Source organism: Pelobates fuscus, chromosome 10, assembly GCF_036172605.1.
Source record: "Pelobates fuscus isolate aPelFus1 chromosome 10, aPelFus1.pri, whole genome shotgun sequence".
Taxonomy (NCBI): Eukaryota; Metazoa; Chordata; class Amphibia; order Anura; family Pelobatidae; genus Pelobates; species Pelobates fuscus.
The window spans coordinates 130,989,539-131,011,559 of record NC_086326.1 but is presented as its reverse complement, the minus strand read 5'-3'; the positions used below and the strand labels follow the sequence as shown (position 1 = coordinate 131,011,559).

The 22,021-nt window shown below is 38.0% G+C and overlaps 1 protein-coding gene across 1 annotated transcript in view; it reads left to right on the top strand.

The window, feature by feature from the left end:
* CDH23 (cadherin related 23) overlaps window positions 1-22,021 on the top strand; it is a 909,735-nt gene that overhangs the window by 532,706 nt on the left and 355,008 nt on the right. The window contains exons 17-20 of the mRNA XM_063435341.1: window positions 3,390-3,517; window positions 11,177-11,249; window positions 11,332-11,448; window positions 18,433-18,545. Coding sequence (XP_063291411.1) covers window positions 3,390-3,517; window positions 11,177-11,249; window positions 11,332-11,448; window positions 18,433-18,545 — 431 coding nt within the window. The remainder of the gene's footprint in view (window positions 1-3,389; window positions 3,518-11,176; window positions 11,250-11,331; window positions 11,449-18,432; window positions 18,546-22,021) is intronic.

The following is a 22,021-nucleotide window of genomic DNA, read 5'->3' as shown; positions in this document are numbered from 1 at the left end:
ATGAAACAAGACAGCTTACCTCGCCACAATAGCGTTCATAAGCATAAACAGATCACGTTGATATTACAATTGTGGCATTTAAACAGTGCACATTTTTTATGTATAGATGCATAAACAGATCTTGGATTAATATTGGTTACTCATTTCAATGGTACTTACTGGCTTAATCTGCGTTTTTGAATATTTTAATTAAAATAATATTAAGAACATTAATTAACTTCTATTTTGTTTACAACATGTCCACACATTTCACAACATTGTGAAGAGAAAATGAATAGGGGAAGCGGGAAACCATTAGAAATGACAATATCCTGTAGGAGAAAGTGGAGTGAGCTGCCTGTAACAATATGTGGGAGAAGAAGAGATAATTGGGTGATGAACAGAGAGAAGGAAGGGAAGGGGATAGAGTAAACCTTCACAACATTTTAAAAAACAGGTAGAAAGAGAGAACCATTCTGTGGTACTTTCTCTAAAGGTTATTAAAGTGAGAAATTAAAGGAACACTATAGTCACCTAAATTACTTTAGCTAAATAAAGCAGTTTTAGTGTATAGATCATTCCCCTGCAATTTCACTACTCCATTCACTGTCATTTAGGAGTTAAATCACTTTGTTTCTGTTTATGCAGCCCTAGCCACACCTCCCCTGGCTATGATTGGCAGAGCCTGCATGAAAAAAAAAACTGGTTTCACTTTCAATCAGATGTAATTTACCTTAAATAATTGTATCTCAATCTCTAAATTGAACTTTAATCACATACAGGAGGCTCTTGCAGGGTCTAGCAAGCTATTAACATAGCAGGGGATAAGAAAATCTAAATTAAACAGAACTTGCAATAAAGGAAGGATAAACTTTAGAGGACTCTTTACAGGAAGTGTTTAGGAAGGCTGTGCAATTCACATGCAGGGAGGTGTGACTAGGTTTCATAAACAAAGGGATTTAACTCCTAAATGGCAAAGAATCGAGCAGTGAGAATGCAGGGGCATGAGGTATACACCAAAACTGCTTCATTAAGCTAAAGTTATTTTGGTGACTATAGTGTTCCTTTAACCCCTTAACGCCGTTACGGCGTTCTATGCCGTCGCGGCTTTAAAGGGCTTTAAAGCCGTTGCGGCGGCATAGAACGCCGTAACGGCTGAAGCCCCCAGGAGGTACTGTGTACTCACCTCTGCCGCGATCCTCTTCTGGGGGGCTGCCTGAGAGCCCAGGCAGCCCCCCTCCGGCAAATGAGGCCCCCGGGGGCCATGTGATCGCTCTCAAAGAGCGATCACATGGCCCCCTATAGCTGGCTATGGATCTGCCAGCAGGGGGACTGTCTAAAATATTAGACAGTCCCCCTGCTGGTAGGAAAGTATAAAAAAAAAAAATACACATGTTAAAATAAAATACAAGTATTTATATATATATAATATATGTATATATATTATATATATAATATATATACATATTATATATATGTAACGTCATACAAAGTGTATTTTAATATTAATATTAATATATATATTAGTATTAAAATACACTTGGAATGACGTTACATATATATAATATGTATATATATTATATATATAATAGATATATACACATATATTATATATATATATACGCATAATTACAATAATAAATAAATAAGATAAATAATTAAATAAATAAAATATTGAAACAAAATTTAAAATAAATTATATATTCATATGTAATTTCATTCTAACTGTATTTTGTTATTAATATATATATATTGGAAACAGAATACACTTAGAATGACATTCTATATATATCTATCTATATATAAAATACAAATAACCGCAAATATATATATATATAGATAAATACATATAATTACATAAAAGATTACATTAGTATACACGTAGAATTTAAATACCTATAAATGCATATATAATAAAATTCTACATGTATATTTAAGTAATTTTTTAACATAATTATGTCATTTGATTAATTAAAATTTGATTGACATGCCTGACAACACAGGGAGAAAGTGCAGAGAATTTAATTCGCAAGCACTATATTTGACCCTGTAACTCTCCAAGACACCATAAAACCTGTATATAGGGGGTACTGTTTTACTCGGGAGACTTCGCTGAACTCAAATATTAGTGTTTAAAACTGGTAAATTGTATTACAATGATGATATTTTAAGTAAAAGTGACGTTTTTTGCATTTTTTACAAACAAACGGCACTTTTATGGACTATATTATTGTTGTAATATGTTTTACTGTTTTAAAACACTAATATTTGTGTTTAGTGAAGTCTCCCAAGAATAACAGTACCCCCCATGTACAGGTTTTATGGTGTTTTGGAAAGTTAGAGAGTCACATATAAGGCTTGCATTTCATTTTTTTGACATTGAAATTTGCCAGATTAGTTATGTTGCATTTGAGACCGTATGGTAGCCCAGGAATAAGAATTACCCCCATGATGGCATACCATTTGCAAAAGTAGACAACCCAAGGTATTGCAAATGGGGTATGTCCAGTCATTTTTAGTAGCCACTTAGTCACAAACACTGGCCAAATATTAGTTTTTTGCTTTTTTCACACAAAAACAAATATGAACGCTAACTTTGGCCAGTGTTTGTGACTAAGTGGCTACTAAAAAAGACTAAACATACCCCACGTTCAATACCTTGGGTTGTCTACTTTTTCAAATGGTATGCCATTATGGGGGTAATTCTCATTCCTGGGCTACCACACCGTCTCAAAGGTAACATTACTAATCTGGCAAATTTCAATTTGAAAATGTAATGTTCTATATTTGACCCTGTAACTTTCCAAAACACCATAAAATCTGTTAATTGGGGGTACTGTTATACTCGTGAGACATCGCTGATTACAAATATGTGCATTTTGTTGCAGTAAAACCTAACAGTATTATGACATTTACAGCTAAAATGTGAGGCGGAACTACAAATTAAAAAAAAAATCAAATTTCTCACAGTTTTTTTTAATTTTATTCATAATAAATTGTTTCATATATAAATATTTTATATGAAATGAAAGCCCTGTTTTTCCTGAACAAAATGATATATAATAAGTGTGGGTGCATTTAATATGAAAGAGGTGAATTACAGTTGAACAGACATATAGCGCAAATTCCAGTTTTTGTTTACGTTTTGTTTTGATCAGAACGTGCACTATTGACTCCGTCCTGAAGGGGTTAAAGTAAATTCAAAGTGATTTTCAAATTCAAGCTCAAAAGAGCTAGACTGGAAACAGTCTCAGTCCGCTATGCTTTCCGTTCAGTTACCCTAGCCTTAAATTTAAATTCACTATGAATTCTCTCCTTAGTTAATAACCATGTCAGTCTCACTCTTCATCTGAAAAAGTAAAAAGAAAAAAGCCAAACAAATGAACCAATCTTGTCTTTTGTATACTTAGTGATAACTGTGACTCGCCCCTTGGATTACGAACAAATTTCTAATGGAGTCATATCTTTGACGGTTATGGCAAAGGATGCAGGCACACCACCCCTGAACAGCACTGTCCCTGTCAGCATTGAAGTGTTTGTAAGTATCTTCAGCAATGTAATGAATTTTTATCAATACATACAATATATATGTCTGGCTCTTGGTGGTTGAATCCACAATAGTCTTATAGATTGGCATATTATAGGGATTGAATATTGATATATATTGTGTTGGAGATGACATTAAGTCAAGTTTGTCAATATGAAAGTACGGATGAATGTAGGTATGAAAGTAGAAGTGTATATCTGTTGTTAAATAAAGTGGTCGTTCTGATTTAGGAATACAGTTTGAATTTTATAATTGATACTTTATTTATCTTATGTATGGATACTGTTTTTGTATTATCTAATTTCATTTTTATTTATGATAAAAAAAATGTAATCAAGAGATAAACATTAAAAAGAAAAAGTCAAGTCTTTAGGCATCCCATTTTGTTGATGTACCCCAATACTGCCATATCTTAGATATCTGTTATATTGCCTCTTTGTGTATCTGAGAATCTCTCTTGCCTATCTCAGCACCCAGTTTTCTATATGGACACCTGCTTGGCATTGGAAGATGTCAGTGCAGGGCTATGGTGTGTTAGCTGAATTGTGGCACATCTGACATGTGCACGTCTGCATCCCAGAATCCTGCACTCATAATTGCTTCCTGCCACCTCCATCATTGGAACCAACTTCTTGATATCATTCCTCCTTTCTATATGAGCTTACTTCATTCTGAATTCTGTTCCATTGTATCTCTCCCTTCTTCTCTGGCCCCTACTCTTTCCATCTATAGTCTCCCTTTTTACAACTTCCATACCAGCTCCACCAAAACCTTCCCTTTCTCACTCAATGTTCACTCCCTTTCTCCTCTAGTTAGGTTCTCCTGTCATACCCTCAGTCAGTACTTTTTTTTCCCGTATGCTTTAATGCTTCTCCCTTACCATACCTGGTCCTTTCCCAACAGCCATATTGGTTACATTTTCCACAGTGATTCTCTCTGCCCCATCTCTATCTTATTAGCAATATTATTCATTATTAGACTAATTTATTACAGCTTCCATTCTCCATTCCACATCAATGTTGTATGTCCGTATCTTGCTGTGTCACTCTTTTTCACATCCAAAGCACGGTTCTCCCGAATTTACTGCTTGATTCTTCACCTACAAGTGCTTGATATATAAGATTTGCTTTAGACTTAAGAGATTATCAGATGATGATGCCGGTTCATGATCTGCAAAATTTACTGTGTTGACTATTACTCTGTAGGCCGACACCAAATTATATATTCAAAGCTTCTGAGCAGCAGTAGTGGCTGCCTTGCCATGAATTATATAGAGACTACACTAGCATTATAGAAGCTTATTTGGAATAGGAAAACATTGTGTGCAGTTTAATAAAACCAAACTTTGCAACAAAAACATTTGAATTTTGTTAGCTTCTAGATGACTGACTGGGTAAATAAATCAGAGCTAAATGAGTGTGAGTGACAGGGTCACGGGATATATAAGAACATCAATACCATGGACCGCACAACAATTGAGCCTTTTTATTTCATTTGTAGCAAGGGTAGTTGATGAGCCCAGGTAGCCACAAGGATGCTCTATTATAACGTCTGTAGGCTCTTGTATAGGTACATTTTCTCCAAACGAGTCGGTCACTGATCATTCTGTCACACATGAATACCTGTAGCATACCCTCACACACACAGAAAAGGGAAGCAGTAATTGATTTTGCTCATCATATATTATTAAAGCAGCAACATTCTTCCGTAGAGATTGCCTGCGAGTGTGTCATAATTAATTGTTTCTAATATAAGTGCGAGGAAGAGCGCAAATTACTTCTAGAGAGCTAATGAAAAGTGCCGTAGATCTGAGAAGCTGATTTCAAAGCCAACATATTTCTAATTTGTGAAGAGAGGAAATGTATTTATAATACAGGTAGTTATCTTCTCCTAAATCCAAATCAGCTCATGCATCCTATCGCTTGACTTGTCCCAGCTACTCAGTTGATATAATTAATTTGATCTGACACAGGCTTGGGGAACCGACACATTTGACCTTCATAAACCGTCTCTTTCAACAGCACAAAGTGTAACTGGGCATTAATAAAACGAAACACCCTTAGGGACAAAATACAGATTTAGCAGCAATAACCAATAACATCTGCAAAGGAAACAGTTTGCCTTCTTAGATGTTTCTTCTGCTGAGACAAATTAACACTGGGATCATTGAAATCAAATGAGTAGGTGGAGATAGAGCAGCTCGTTGAAGGTTTGGAAGAATCTATTCTAAATACCTCCCCACTGCTCTTTGAAGAGCATAATCACTTTAGACTGAAAACATGACTTGAAAAGGTCACTGGCTTTTTCGGAGTGTGCATGCTTTTTTTTTTTTTTTTTTTCTTTCGTGCTTTTCAGCAAAGTAACTGTTCGCCACGGAAGTGTTATAAATGAAGACGTTGAAAGGGAAATAACAGCACCTATGACAATTTGGAAATGGCTGAAATACAATATCTGCCATTTATTTGTTTGCAGCCTGTGCCTATTGTTACAAGGCTTTTAATTAATAAATTCTGAGCCTACAAAGTGCTTTGCAAAGGTAGAAGCCCGACTAGAAATTAATTGCAGGTATAATAACATTATATAAAAATAACAACTAATGATATATGGCCAAATCTAGGAGATTTGTAAGATTCAATTCAGATAGTCAATTCAGATAGTCACTGAGTGTATGTGTTAGTGTGTATCTGCATGGATCAGTGTGTGTTTGGGTTACTGAGTGTATGTGTTAGTGTGTATCTGCATGGGTCAGTGTGTGTTTGGGTCACTGAGTGTATGTGTTAGCGTGTATCTGCATGGGTCAGTGTGTGTTTGGGTTACTGAGTGTATGTGTTAATGTGTATCTGCATGGGTCAGTGTGTGTTTGGGTTACTGAGTGTATGTGTTAGTGTGTATCTGCATGGATCAGTGTGTGTTTGGGTCACTGAGTGTATGTGTTAGTGTGTTTCTGCATGGATCAGTGTGGGTATCGGTCACTGAGTGTATGTGTTAGTGTGTATCTGCATGGATCAGTGTGTGTTTGGGTCACTGAGTGTATGTGTTAGTGTGTTTCTGCATGGATCAGTGTGGGTATCGGTCACTGAGTGTATGTGTTAGTGTGTATCTGCATGGATCAGTGTGTGTTTTGGGTCACTGAGTGTATGTGTTAGTGTGTATCTGCATGGATCAGTGTGTGTTTTGGGTCACTGAGTGTATGTGTTAGTGTGTATCTGCATGGATCAGTGTGTGTATCGGTCACTGAGTGTATGTGTTAGTGTACATATGCATGGATCAGTGTGTGTTTGGGGTTACTGAGTGTATGTGTTAGTGTGCATCTGCATGGATCAGTGTGTGTTTTGGGTCACTGAGTGCATGTGTTAGTGTGTATCTGCATGGATCAGTGTGTGTATCGGTCACTGAGTGTATGTGTTAGTGTACATATGCATGGATCAGTGTGTGTTTGGGGTTACTGAGTGCATGTGTTAGTGTGTATCTGCATGGATCAGTGTGTGTTTTGGGTCACTGAGTGTATGTGTTAGTGTGCATCTGCATGGATCAGTGTGTGTATCGGTCACTGAGTGTATGTGTTAGTGTACATATGCATGGATCAGTGTGTGTATCGGTCACTGAGTGTATGTGTTAGTGTACATATGCATGGATCAGTGTGTGTTTGGGGTTACTGAGTGCATGTGTTAGTGTGTATCTGCATGGATCAGTGTGTGTTTGGGTTACTGAGTGTATGTGTTAGTGTGTATCTGCATGGATCAGTGTGTGTATCGGTCACTGAGTGTATGTGTTAGTGTGTATCTGCATGGATCAGTGTGTGTTTGGGGTCACTGAGTGTATGTGTTATTGTGTATCTGCATGGATCAGTGTGTGTTTGGGGTCACTGAGTGTATGTGTTAGTGTGTATCTGCATGGATCAGTGTGTGTTTTGGGTCACTGAGTGTATGTGTTATTGTGTATCTGCATGGATCAGTGTGTGTTTGGGGTCACTGAGTGTATGTGTTAGTGTGTATCTGCATGGATCAGTGTGTGTTTTGGGTCACTGAGTGTATGTGTTATTGTGTATCTGCATGGATCAGTGTGTGTTTTGGGTCACTGAGTGTATGTGTTAGTGTGTATCTGCATGGATCAGTGTGTGTTTGGGTCACTGAGTGTATGTGTTAGTGTGTATCTGCATGGATCAGTGTGTGTTTGGGGTTACTGAGTGTATGTGTTAGTGTGTATCTGCATGGATCAGTGTGTGTTTGGGTTACTGAGTGTATGTGTTAGTGTGTATCTGCATGGATCAGTGTGTGTTTGGGTTACTGAGTGTATGTGTTAGTGTGTATCTGCATGGATCAGTGTGTGTTTGGGTTACTGAGTGTATGTGTTAGTGTGTATCTGCATGGATCAGTGTGTGTTTGGGGTTACTGAGTGTATGTGTTAGTGTGTATCTGCATGGATCAGTGTGTGTTTTGGGTCACTGAGTGTATGTGTTATTGTGTATCTGCATGGATCAGTGTGTGTTTGGGTCACTGAGTGTATGTGTTAGTGTGTATCTGCATGGATCAGTGTGTGTTTGGGTCACTGAGTGTATGTGTTAGTGTGTATCTGCATGGATCAGTGTGTGTTTGGGTCACTGAGTGTATGTGTTAGTTTGTATCTGCATGGATCAGTGTGGGTATCAGTCACTGAGTGTATGTGTTAGTGTGTATCTGCATGGATCAGTGTGTGTTTTGGGTCACTGAGTGTATGTGTTAGTGTGTATCTGCATGGATCAGTGTGTGTTTGGGTGACGGCAGTCACCATTAATGGGAGCATATATCTGACACTTAATGTAGGTCCCCAGATGGTCACGCTGTGCACATTATAGGTGTAGAGTGTGTATTGTAATGTTGTTTGAGGAATGTCTTGTATAATCTAATGTCTTGTTGTGAGGCCTGTGCAGTACCAACTGCTTGTTTAAATGAGTTATCGCCACCAGTTGGTCGCAACAGTTACATGCACTTTCTGAATAGCAAGGATTGTTAATTTGCATATTAGCAAAATTTTCATATTATGGTTAATGCAGGCAGGGGGCTATCTCTTGTTAGCCATTGCCTTCCCCACCCCTTTACAAGTATTGTATTGTGTTATTGTCATACCCAATGAGACAGCTAATATTTTTTCAACACTATTCCAATACCACTTTTTTGAGGGGTCACTGGAATAAAAAGTCTCAAGAATGCGTTGTAAAGCAAATTTCTGAAATTTTGGCTCATGTTGAAACACGTCTCCATCACTCTGCACATGGCGTCTCTGTCTCATGTCAGCCTGGTGAGCTTCACTGAAACAACTCCATTTACAACACTGTGTCTTCATCCTACCCAGGTGTTATCCTTCCAGTGATGGGAGCAGTGAGAGAGTAGATATTCAGGTTGAGTTCAACTGTGTGAACTCAATATGCATATCTAAAGGAACACTATAGGGTTAGGAACACAAACTTATTCCTAGCGTGTTAAAAACACCATTTAGCCTCCCTGCTTCCATTCCTTTAGCCCCCCTGCTTCCCTTCCCTAAATATAGTAAAATCTTACCTTTATTCCAGTCTGCGGCTGCTGGCTCTGCCCCTGATTTGCCTGCTCGGCTGACATTATCAGAAGTGATGATCTGAGCCAATCACAATGCTTTCCCATAGGATTGATTGAGCTTGCCAAGGAGGCAAATCATCAGTAGAGCCAGCACAAGTAAAACACAGCCCTGGCCAATCAACATCTCCTCATACCGATACATTGAATCATTGCATCTCTTTTAGGAAAGTTCAGTGTCTGCATGCAGAGATGCAGAGGGCGGAGACGCTGAATGGCAGTCACACTGTGCAGCACCACAAAGCACCTCTAGCAGCCATCTGAGGAGCGGCCAGTGGAGGTATCCCTAGGCTGTAATGTAAACACTGCATTTTCTCTGAAAATACAGTGATTACTGCAAAGAGCCTGAAGGGAATGATTATACTCACCAATGACTATAATGTGTCCCTTTATTAAACACTGAATTTTAGTCTAAAAAAAATAGTCTAAAATAGCCAAGCTGTGACTACTATTTAGTCAAAAAGCAAATAATTCCCAATGCTGCTTCGTGTCTTGTTTGCCCACCATCAAAATGATCTAGCAAAATCCACCCCCCCCCCCCCACATGACTACCACAGATCCAGTGTTCATAAAGAAGTGCTGATCTATACAAGTTTATTTTTTTTCCAATTTATCACCAACCAGTTAGTTCTTTTTTTAAATATACGGGGGCGTGGCCAACCACGAGACTGAACAGACACACTTTTGCAGAGCTCCGCTTCACCCAAAGAATACCTCCGAGAAATACGACAAGACATGGGGGCAATGCGAAAAAAAACTCCAAGAAGTGGAGGTAAGATACACAGCACGGGGAACCTGGCTGCAGGCCACCAAATCCAGCGTTGGCACCCTAACTTTGCAGGTCCAGAACCGTGCTGTGGCCTCACTGGAAGCACCTAATTTACGCCTGCGGGTAATACCCGAAGAAGTGAAGGGGGAACAGCTCTTACCATACTCCTGCCAGCTGCTAACAGCTATAGGCCTCACAGCAGACTCCAATATGATATTGACGATATTCAGAGTGAGGAAAGCAGCGACAGCACCGGAGGCAGCCCAGAGAGACACTATCCTGGTAACCAGGGACACCGTCGCAAAATCGGCCATTATGGCCCGCTCCAGAACGCTGGGGGGCGCGGACTTCGAAGGAGCCATCATATAACCTTTTTTAATGACATCCCCTTTGCTTCTCTGTTGGAAAGAAGGAAATTGGCTCCAGTAGCCAAGAAACTGAGGGACATGTCGATGCGGTACCGCTGGAGAGCAGACGGAACACTGATAGTGACAAGTGGAGACAACACCACCACACTCACCTCGGCTGATGACCCGGAGCTGCTACTCCAAAGCCTAAACAAAGAAGACACAACACCTAGAGCAAGCACAAGCAGGCGCACAGGGGAAGAGAAGCAGAGAACTGGGGACGGCAAACCGCGGACCATACCCAAGATACCTAAACTGGCAATCCGCAAACTGTGAACACTATTTAGCTGGACTTTAAATACCAGTAGGTCACATGAGACAGCAAGCACTTCAACCACTATCATAGCACATCCCTACGCTACATGCTAGCACCCCAGAATCGCAACACCACCCCAGATAGACTCCTACACATCGATTCACTAGGTCCCACCGCATCCACACAACAAGGCAAACCCCACCCTCCCCCCAGACATAACAGGAGAGACCTGAGACCCCGATAACCGCTGCCTACAAAAACACCACCTACCATTACATGACACAAGGAGTACACACTGAGAGTCTATGCATATGCTAGGCTATACTAATATGTAGTGTGTCTGATTCTATGTTATACGCAATATGTTAAGTTATACGTCATAAGTCTCATCATTCACTACTGTAATTTTGAAAGACCAATACCCTGACATGAATGTCTGCTTCTTGGCACAAAATTCAATAAAATACAAATGTAAACAATTTTTTTTTTTTTTAAATGTCCATACATATTGCATGAATTTCTTTATTTTTCCTCTTTTTTTTGTGATGTAAAAGAAAATGTCTTTGCTACATTTTTTTCTATCTAGTTTGTGTTCATATTATTTTAAATACAGTGTCTTTTAATTTCCAGGATGAGAATGACAATCCTCCCACATTCAGCCGCCCATCCTACATCATTACTGTGATGGAAAACATCATGGCAGGTGAAATATTGTATTCCAACAAACAAACAATTTAGAAGTTGGGTAAGTTCACAGTTTTTTCTAACTTTAATTATTCTTCTAGGAGCCACAGTGCTGTTTTTAAATGCTACTGATTTGGACCGCTCTAGAGAATATGGCCAGGAGTCGATCATATACTCTTTGGATGGCTCCCCTCAGTTCCGAATTAATGCCCGATCAGGTAACAAACTGGTCTGTCACTTGTTCTTATTTCCAGCCTTGTAAGGGTACTTCAAGTGGGAGGTGATGCAGATAATGCTTAAAATATAAACAATGACATGAATGACAACAACAGCCCAAACTAGTAGCACAGCTAGGAGACTCCGGACCCCGGTGAAGAAAATCACTTCCTGTGTGTATGTGTAGGAATGTATTGAAAGTGTGTATGAATGTATTGCAGAACTCCACAATAATACTCAGTTATGTAAAGTGTGTGTGAATGTATCGCAGAGCTCCACAGTAATAATACTCACAGTTATGTAAAGTGTGTATGAATGTATTGCAGAGCTCCACAGTAATAATACTCACAGTTATGTAAAGTGTGTATGAATGTATCGCAGAGCTCCACATTAATAATACTCAGTTATGTAAAGTGTGTATGAATGTATCGCAGAGCTCCACAGTAATAATACTCACAGTTATGTAAAGTGTGTATGAATGTATTGCAGAGCACCACAGTAATAATACTCACAGTTATGTAAAGTGTGTATGAATGTATTGCAGAGCTCCACAGTAATAATACTCACAGTTATGTAAAGTGTGTATGAATGTATCGCAAAGCTCCACAGTAATAATACTCACAGTTATGTAAAGTGTGTATGAATGTATTGCAGAGCTCCACAGTAATAATACTCACAGTTATGTAAAGTATGTATGAATGTATCGCAGAGCTCCACATTAATAATACTCAGTTATGTAAAGTGTGTATGAATGTATCGCAGAGCTCCACAGTAATAATACTCACAGTTATGTAAAGTGTGTATGAATGTATCGCAGAGCTCCACATTAATAATACTCACAGTTATGTAAAGTGTGTATGAATGTATCGCAGAGCTCCACAGTAATAATACTCACAGTTATGTAAAGTGTGTATGAATGTATTGCAGAGCTCCACAGTAATAATACTCACAGTTATGTAAAGTATGTATGAATGTATCGCAGAGCTCCACATTAATAATACTCAGTTATGTAAAGTGTGTATGAATGTATCGCAGAGCTCCACAGTAATAATACTCACAGTTATGTAAAGTGTGTATGAATGTATTGCAGAGCACCACAGTAATAATACTCACAGTTATGTAAAGTGTGTATAAATGTATTGCAGAGCTCCACAGTAATAATACTCACAGTTATGTAAAGTGTGTATGAATGTATCGCAGAGCTCCACAGTAATAATACTCACAGTTATGTAAAGTGTGTATGAATGTATCGCAGAGCTCCACAGTAATACTCACAGTTATGTAAAGTGTGTATGAATGTATTGCAGAACTCCACATTAATAATACTCACAGTTATGTAAAGTGTGTATGAATGTATTGCAGAACTCCACAGTAATAATACTCACAGTTATGTAAAGTGTGTATGAATGTATTGCAGAACTCCACAGTAATAATACTCACAGTTATGTAAAGTGTGTATGAATGTATTGCAGAGCTCCACAGTAATAATACTCACAGTTATGTAAAGTATGTATGAATGTATCGCAGAGCTCCACAATAATACTCACAGTTATGTAAAGTGTGTATGAATGTATCGCAGAGCTCCACAGTAATAATACTCACAGTTATGTAAAGTGTGTATGAATGTATCGCAGAGCTCCACAGTAATAATACTCACAGTTATGTAAAGTGTGTATGAATGTATCGCAGAGCACCACAGTAATACTCACAGTTATGTAAAGTGTGTATGAATGTATTGCAGAACTCCACAATAATACTCACAGTTATGTAAAGTGTGTATGAATGTATTGCAGAACTCCACAGTAATAATACTCACAGTTATGTAAAGTGTGTATGAATGTATTGCAGAACTCCACAATAATACTCAGTTATGTAAAGTGTGTATGAATGTATCGCAGAGCACCACAGTAATACTCACAGTTATGTAAAGTGTGTATGAATGTATCGCAGAGCTCCACAGTAATAATACTCACAGTTATGTAAAGTGTGTATGAATGTATCGCAGAGCTCCACAGTAATACTCACAGTTATGTAAAGTGTGTATGAATGTATTGCAGAACTCCACATTAATAATACTCACAGTTATGTAAAGTGTTTATGAATGTATTGCAGAACTCCACAGTAATAATACTCACAGTTATGTAAAGTGTGTATGAATGTATTGCAGAACTCCACAATAATACTCAGTTATGTAAAGTGTGTATGAATGTATCGCAGAGCACCACAGTAATACTCACAGTTATGTAAAGTGTGTATGAATGTATTGCAGAACTCCACAGTAATAATACTCACAGTTATGTAAAGTGTGTATGAATGTATCGCAGAACACCACAGTAATACTCACAGTTATGTAAAGTGTGTATGAATGTATCGCAGAGCTCCACAGTAATAATACTCACAGTTATGTAAAGTGTGTATGAATGTATCGCAGAGCTCCACAGTAATAATACTCACAGTTATGTAAAGTGTGTATGAATGTATCGCAGAGCACCACAGTAATACTCACAGTTATGTAAAGTGTGTATGAATGTATCGCAGAGCACCACAGTAATACTCACAGTTATGTAAAGTGTGTATGAATGTATTGCAGAACTCCACAGTAATAATACTCACAGTTATGTAAAGTGTGTATGAATGTATTGCAGAACTCCACAGTAATAATACTCACAGTTATGTAAAGTGTGTATGAATGTATCGCAGAGCTCCACAGTAATAATACTCACAGTTATGTAAAGTGTGTATGAATGTATCGCAGAGCACCACAGTAATAATACTCACAGTTATGTAAAGTGTGTATGAATGTATCGCAGAGCTCCACAGTAATAATACTCACAGTTATGTAAAGTGTGTATGAATGTATTGCAGAGCTCCACATTAATAATACTCACAGGTATGTAAAGTGTGTATGAATGTATTGCAGAACTCCACAGTAATAATACTCACAGTTATGTAAAGTGTGTATGAATGTATTGCAGAGCACCACAGTAATAATACTCACAGTTATGTAAAGTGTGTATGAATGTATTGCAGAGCTCCACAGTAATAATACTCACAGTTATGTAAAGTGTGTATGAATGTATCGCAGAGCTCCACAGTAATAATACTCACAGTTATGTAAAGTGTGTATGAATGTATCGCAGAGCTCCACAGTAATACTCACAGTTATGTAAAGTGTGTATGAATGTATTGCAGAACTCCACATTAATAATACTCACAGTTATGTAAAGTGTGTATGAATGTATTGCAGAACTCCACAGTAATAATACTCACAGTTATGTAAAGTGTGTATGAATGTATCGCAGAGCTCCACAGTAATAATACTCACAGTTATGTAAAGTGTGTATGAATGTATCGCAGAGCTCCACAGTAATACTCACAGTTATGTAAAGTGTGTATGAATGTATTGCAGAACTCCACATTAATAATACTCACAGTTATGTAAAGTGTGTATGAATGTATCGCAGAGCTCCACAGTAATAATACTCACAGTTATGTAAAGTGTGTATGAATGTATTGCAGAACTCCACAATAATACTCACAGTTATGTAAAGTGTGTATGATGTATCGTAGAGGTCCACAATAATAAAGATCATAGTAATGTGCAATGTATGAATATGTCACAGAACCCCTCAGCATTACAAGTCAGATTTATGTGCAGCGTGCGTGGGTTTATCACAGAGTTCCTATAGTAATGTGTAGAGTAGGAGAGTCTTACAGATCTCCAAAGTTATAAAAGCTGTGTGCTGTGTGCGAGGTGGCTAAGTGTAAAGTGAGTGTGATTGTGAGTAAGGGTTAGCTGAGTGTGAGTGTGTGTGGGATTGACGAATGTGATTTACACTTTCCATGTGTTCATTTAATTGTTAACACATTGCAGAATTGGCATTACATTAAATAAAGGTTTCCAAAGGGGACCCTTGACAGGTGAAACTCCAGGACAACCCTTTTAGTTCCACTACTGGCTGCATCTGGCTACAATCATAGAGCTAGCTATACAACCAGACATAATTCATAGGGTTAAAAATAAATATGTATCTGATGGCTTTAGAATATGAATATATAGTCATACATATAAATAATGGTAAATATTCTATGTAGCAATTTGCTCTCAATGCTGGCTAATGTACTGTTTAGTGAATAGTCCCAACTGTGCCAATAAAAGTACAGAATGCAGAATTTGGCTAAAAATGCACATTGTCACACCTGCCCTCAGTGCAGTGACTCACAATCATATGCAAAGTCTTCGGATATTCAGCTCTTGGGAGGACAAGCTGTTATCTGTGGGTTAGCATACAAATCTTCTGCCCTGGGTAAAAGGATTAACTTTCTGAGACTCGTAGTGCTATGTAGGTGTGCAGTAATGTCAGGAATTGGCATTAATCAATTGGATAAAATAATACTTGAAGGTAAATCACATTTTAATATTCACCCGAATAAACTTTGGAATATTAACACATGCCTTTAAAACAATCCCATCGGCAAAACATGGGAGCTGGTAAGCGATTATGAAAATGACTTTTTGATCCAAAAAGTATTGTTGGCTGCGAGGGCAATGAAGAATAGAAACCAGCTGATTTTGAAGTCTTGCTGCTGGTTTAAATCCTTTCAGTTTCTTCTCAAGGCATAACATGACAGCGTTCTAGAGTGTTCCCTTTTGCTCAGACGTCTTTGGCTGCTGCTTTGTAAAGACATAAGTACCGTTCGTGGGCGTTGCAAATTAGTTGAATCTGCACTGTTGAGGCGTATTCTTAATTGGAGGTAATTTCAAAGATGGGTGGCGAGATCCATCATTAGAACACTTAAATATTTAAAGCATTTTAAAGATTATTATTTTTTTTTATTTTTTTTACTCCCAGTAATTAATTGATGGAGCTAAACTTTTGAAGTAATTGTATTTCAAGAGATCCTTCTGAATTTATAATGCTTTCCCATCAAAAATCATTTGTTTCACGCGTCAGGCGTCATGTCTTTAAGAAACGGCCTGTATTGCGTCCCTCGGAAGCAAGTTTTAAAGAGAATTAATTTCTATTATTTTTTTTTGAGGTCCTTTGTTAGGCCTATTCATAAATTGTATATCAAACTAATATTGTTCAGAAGAAAGGGGATATGAAATCAATTAAATCTGTATGCACACTCCCGCAGTGCGGACACCAAACAAAGAACACTAGAGGGTATAACTTGAATAACTTACTCCGTAATGAAATCATTACAACTTTGAAATGCAGTTCTTTGACACTCTAAACCATCATAACTACTAGAGTGTACATGAGTGAATATGATGCAGAGAGGCTATTAGTGTAACTGCTTCAGTTTTGGCAAACCTTTTTTGGTCGATCTGACAAAAAGCCCTCACTACTCTAAGCCTCCTTTTGAAGTCACAATAAGTAATTTTTAAGTATTCATTATTTGTACAAATATTCAAATGCTATAAAGAATGCAATGATAGATTATGAGCAGTAAAATGAAGCAGGATTATGTCACGCTAAATCGCTAGAAAAATTTATAGACAACTTAATTGCCATCAATCAGAAAAGGTTAAATCCTTCCAAGTTCTCCTTGTAGTCCAGAACACACAGTCTATCATGGCTTCCAAGTATTTGTATGTATGATAAGGAAGTGACATGTCAAGGACAGCGATCAATGAACATGTCCTGTGGCATCTAGCACCAAGACATTAGAAGCAGAACCATTATGTCCTGCTAGTTCTGAGGTAGGGCCTCCATGGATCGTATTTGTTGTTCCAGCACATCCAACAGATGCTCAATCAGGTTGCACATTGAAGTTTTTATCATGTTCCTCAAACCAATCCTGAAAAAAAGTATGCAGTGTAGCAGGGTGCATTATGCTGTGGAAAGAGGCCACTGATGTCAGGGAAACCATTGCCATGAATGGGTGTACATAGTCTGCAAAAATGTCTAGGTAGGTGGTCAAAGTAACTTCCACATAAATGCCAGGACCCAGGGTTTTCCAGCAAAGTGTTGCCCAGAACATTACACTGCCCCCGCCGGCCTGCCTTATTCCCACTGTACATCCTGGTGCCATCCTTTCCCCAGGTAAATGGCGCACATGCTCCCAGTCATCAACCTGATATAAAATAAAATGACCAGGCAACCATCGCTCCATGGTCAAGTACTGACACTCACGTCCCCATTGAAGGCGCTTTCAGCAGTGGGGAGGGGTCATCATGAGCACTCTGACTGGAATGCGGCTATGCAGCAACATAGATGAGCAAACTGCAATGTACTATGTGTTTTGACACCTTCATATAATGGTCAGCATTACATTTGTCAGCAATTTGAGCTACAGTAGCTCTTGTGTGTGATCGGACCATATGGGCTAACCTTCATCAGAGGGAAGTCAGCGCCCATGATCCTGACACCGGTTAACCGATTGTACTTCCTTGCACCCCACAAGATGCACATGCACCCCACAAGATGTTCTCATCCAGTCATCTAGCCATCACTATATTGTCCTTGTCTTTCCGCTTGCCCATTTTTCCTGCTTCCAACACATGTAATCCAAGAACTGATTGTTCACATGCTGCCAAATATATCTCTACCTTTGACTTGCGCCATTTTATTTATATCTCCAATGTTATTCACTTCACCTGTCAGTGGTTTTAATGTTGTGGCCTATTCAGTGTAGATCTTGAGTGTAAGCAGCCAGTGTTAAAAGTATTTGTTGAGTTAAGGTTAGCAACCCTAACACACATAGACCTAGCAACATCTTGGATAAAAGGCACACCAGTAATCACAAAAAATATTCATCTTCAGAATGGAAGTCCAATAATGCTCCTGCGGATGGTCATGTAAGTGCCAGCCTATCCCTATATATAGCCCACTGTATCCACAAACTATTGTGAGTATAGTAGCTGAATTCTGTGTTCTCTTGTTAAACACATCTTAGTAAGAAAAATAGTTATAGGGAATATTTGACGGTGCATATAATATTGGAGTCTGAAATTAAATTTATATCCTATCTTCTATCAGGGGAAATCACAACGACAACTCTTCTGGATCGTGAAGCCAAGTCTGAGTACATCTTAATCATCCGAGCAGTAGATGGCGGTGTGGGATCTAATCAGAAAATTGGTATTGCTACGGTTAGTTTCATTTATGTTTAACAGATCTCCAGCTGTTTGTAGTTGTGAGTTCCAAATGCTAGAAGCACTCAAATGTAAAAATTAGCCAACATATAAATGCTTAAAGGCACATGATCAAAAATAGCGTTCTGTTTTAAGAAATATGATTATTTACACAACGTCTCCCGTGTTTCTTTAAAAGCAAAATACATTTATATATATATATATATATATATATAAAATGTGTGTGTGTGTAGTTACCTGAAATGTCGAGTTGATATGAAAGATTCCCAGTGGATACAGCAGCCATATATCATCATAGATTGTTACCTGTGCCATCTGCTGTCAACACCACTTCATTTGGTCTCTCTTGAGCCAAAATGCTATTTCCCAGAAGTGTTGGGGGCAGAAAGTTGAACTCTGGATTCTTGGCAAATAATAGATTTTATGGGGAAAAAAATGAATTTACACTTTCAATCAGCAACACTTACTGCTACACATAATGAAATTCATTTTTGACCATGAAAAAGACTCCTTGAAAAAGATTCTCATAAGCAAGTGAATATTTTACATGAGTGAGAGTTTGTTTTTCTTTTACCTTATTTCTGTCATGTCCCATGTCTTACATATCATATATCCGCTGGCCATGCAAAACTATATAATATATCATTAACACTTTTGCAGGGAAAATAGGAATTAACTATTACAATTGATAGAGAGAGAGAGAGAGAGAGAGAGAGAGAGAGAGAGAGAACACTTTTCTCTCCCATTGCTGCTTTAGATTAGTAGGACATGTATGACCAGGTTTTCCTCGAAACTACGGCCCCCAGAATGCATAGGGGTGATGAGTAAATTTATATTACCTGCTCATTACAAGGATAATTACACATATGACATCACCATCCACAAAGAACATGGTTCTAAAACATGCCTGTTGAAATAACAGCCAGATCAAAAATGGAATGAAAGATGTGATCATTCTTCTATTCTGCATTTAAGAACACCTAAGTTGCACCTACCTACATTAAATAAATATGTTAACATACATATAGGTAGGGTTATATTGTTTTGTTCACTAAACAATTGATGTTATTCACTAAAGTGGAAATTACAACATTAAAAAGGGTCACTTTAGATATTTTGGCCTACAATTTTCAATTCCATTTTCTTGTTTTCGTGAATAAGCCAATGGGCGTTCATAACCACCTTGTGATATATAAAAGTTAAAATTGGACGTTATCTCAAAAGTAGCTGACTTGGAAATTTTATTTTATGACTTGTTTATTTTAAATGTAGATTTTGGAAGTCTGTAAGCAATGCTATACTGTACAGTTCACTTTTAAAAAATACAATAATTTTATGTTGAAAGAAAAATAAAAGATATAGTGAGACTAAGAAATAATTATTATCTAGATAACTGCAAGTCTTCAAAGTGTCCCAATTTCAGCAGGACAGTAATGATTCCTGGGTCCTGTCCCTCCATCCCAATTGTTGTTCTCTGATGTTCTGCTTTTGGGGATGTGCTTACACTATACACAGGGCAATAAGACCCTTAAGAGTACACTGAAACAATGCTCTCTGTATTGTCTGCCCCTGGTGGGCTGGTCTACTTGATTGGCAGAAAACCTGGCATGCTGACCTGTCACTTCTATGGATTGACCTACCTTCTTTGACCTTTTAACACCGAACTCGAAGGGCACAGAAGTTGGGAGGTATATAACTGTGTTAGTCCTGAATAGGTTGACGATATTTTGACCCATCTTTTATGAAACTATACAAGTATAGATTTATGTGAGGTCCTAACATTCAGCAGTACAGTGACATAGACACATAATAATTGTCAACTTACTGGGAACATCCATCAAGACATATTTTGTGTTGCTACTTAGAAAAAACTAAACACAGAAAAGAATTCCACCCACCACAGAATTCCACCCATTACAGAATTCCATTCTACAGGATAACATGTTTTTGCACTGTGTTCAAGATAGTCTGGAATGCAGTTAATTAGTTTTTAAAGACAAGTACTGTTGGTTTAACCCATCCTAAATGAACAATTAGAAACCAGCTCCTGTTTGTGATTCTAATGCCGAATGGCTGTGCAACAAAGACATGCTTTTAGCATCAATTCTTGGCCGTCTCAAAGTAAACTTTTGAGCCTACACTATCCTTGATGCAATAAGCTAGCAAATTTATTTTTTCCAAGTCATGTGTTTTAACTGGCAATAGAGTGAGTCCCTCTTTAAATGAAGCAGCATGCTTCACGCCAGTATCTAATGTGAGACTTAGCAGCTTAAGCATGGGTGTAGTGTTCGAGCACTCGTTGTGAAGTCCTTTATTAATTATGATGAGCATTTGAAATCCTCATCCATTGAACCCATTAATGCTAGAGTGTGTCTTATGTTTCTGCTTTTTGTACACACTTTCATAGTGATCCAGCAATGGGAATATTAATGTGAAATGTGTTAGCACAGACTTATTCATAGATATAACTGTAACCACTACATGCTAGACACAGGGTATCACATGATGCTGCTAATTCTTTAACCGTTCTCCAGGGGGATGTGTAAAGATCTTTTTAATTATCAAACAACATTAATTTGCACAAGCGACATCTCAGGTTACAGCAAGCACTTTATTCTATATTTTTGCATAACCAGCAGTGATAATTAAGATATGGTAAATCAGCATGAGATATACACATTGCAGTGGATGATATGACGAGAAATCTGTAGTGCTAGAAACATCTGGTGTACTCTCAGTATCCAAGAGGTTAAAAGGTAATTGAACAGATAATGCAATTTTTCTCCAGTAACAATTGTCTAATTAAACGTAATTACACCAAATGTTTTTATTTATGTTATTAAACCCATTGACGCAAATGTCTTTTAGGCGCTCAGTCAATGAAGCAGACTGTAATTCGTTTTTGTTGCCTACAGCCTCATCAGCGTGACACTGTGTCACCTCACACACATTTCCCTATTGTTTTAAAAGCCGTCTTTCCTCTTTGTTTCCAGACAGCCAGCAATAAACCTTTTTGTCTCACTTAACAGCGCTCATCTCCCTTTCTGTAAATGAATAGAAGACTTAAATGACTGCATTATTAGGAACAGCACAGTTATCAACACTGACCTGAACTACTTGATACTTTTCTTTTCAATTGACTAGTGCCATAGTCAACTGACTGTATGCATTAACATTTTTTAAAGAAAATCTAATATGTTCATACTCCAAGTTGCAAGGTTGCATTTATCTTTATCAGTAACAGCGAAGAGGTCCACTCACCCCAATAAATTCAGGCACATTTATTTTAACAAGAGGAACACTGCAACTTTTGACCCAGAATTGGGTCTTTGCCAAGCTTGACATAGACCCTATTCTTGGTCCAAACGTTACAGTGTTCCTCATGTTCAAATACATGTGCCTGAAGCTGTGTGAGTACCTGGACCTCTTCTCTGTAAGTGGTATTTATCACTGTTGAGTTTGTGCTGGCCCAA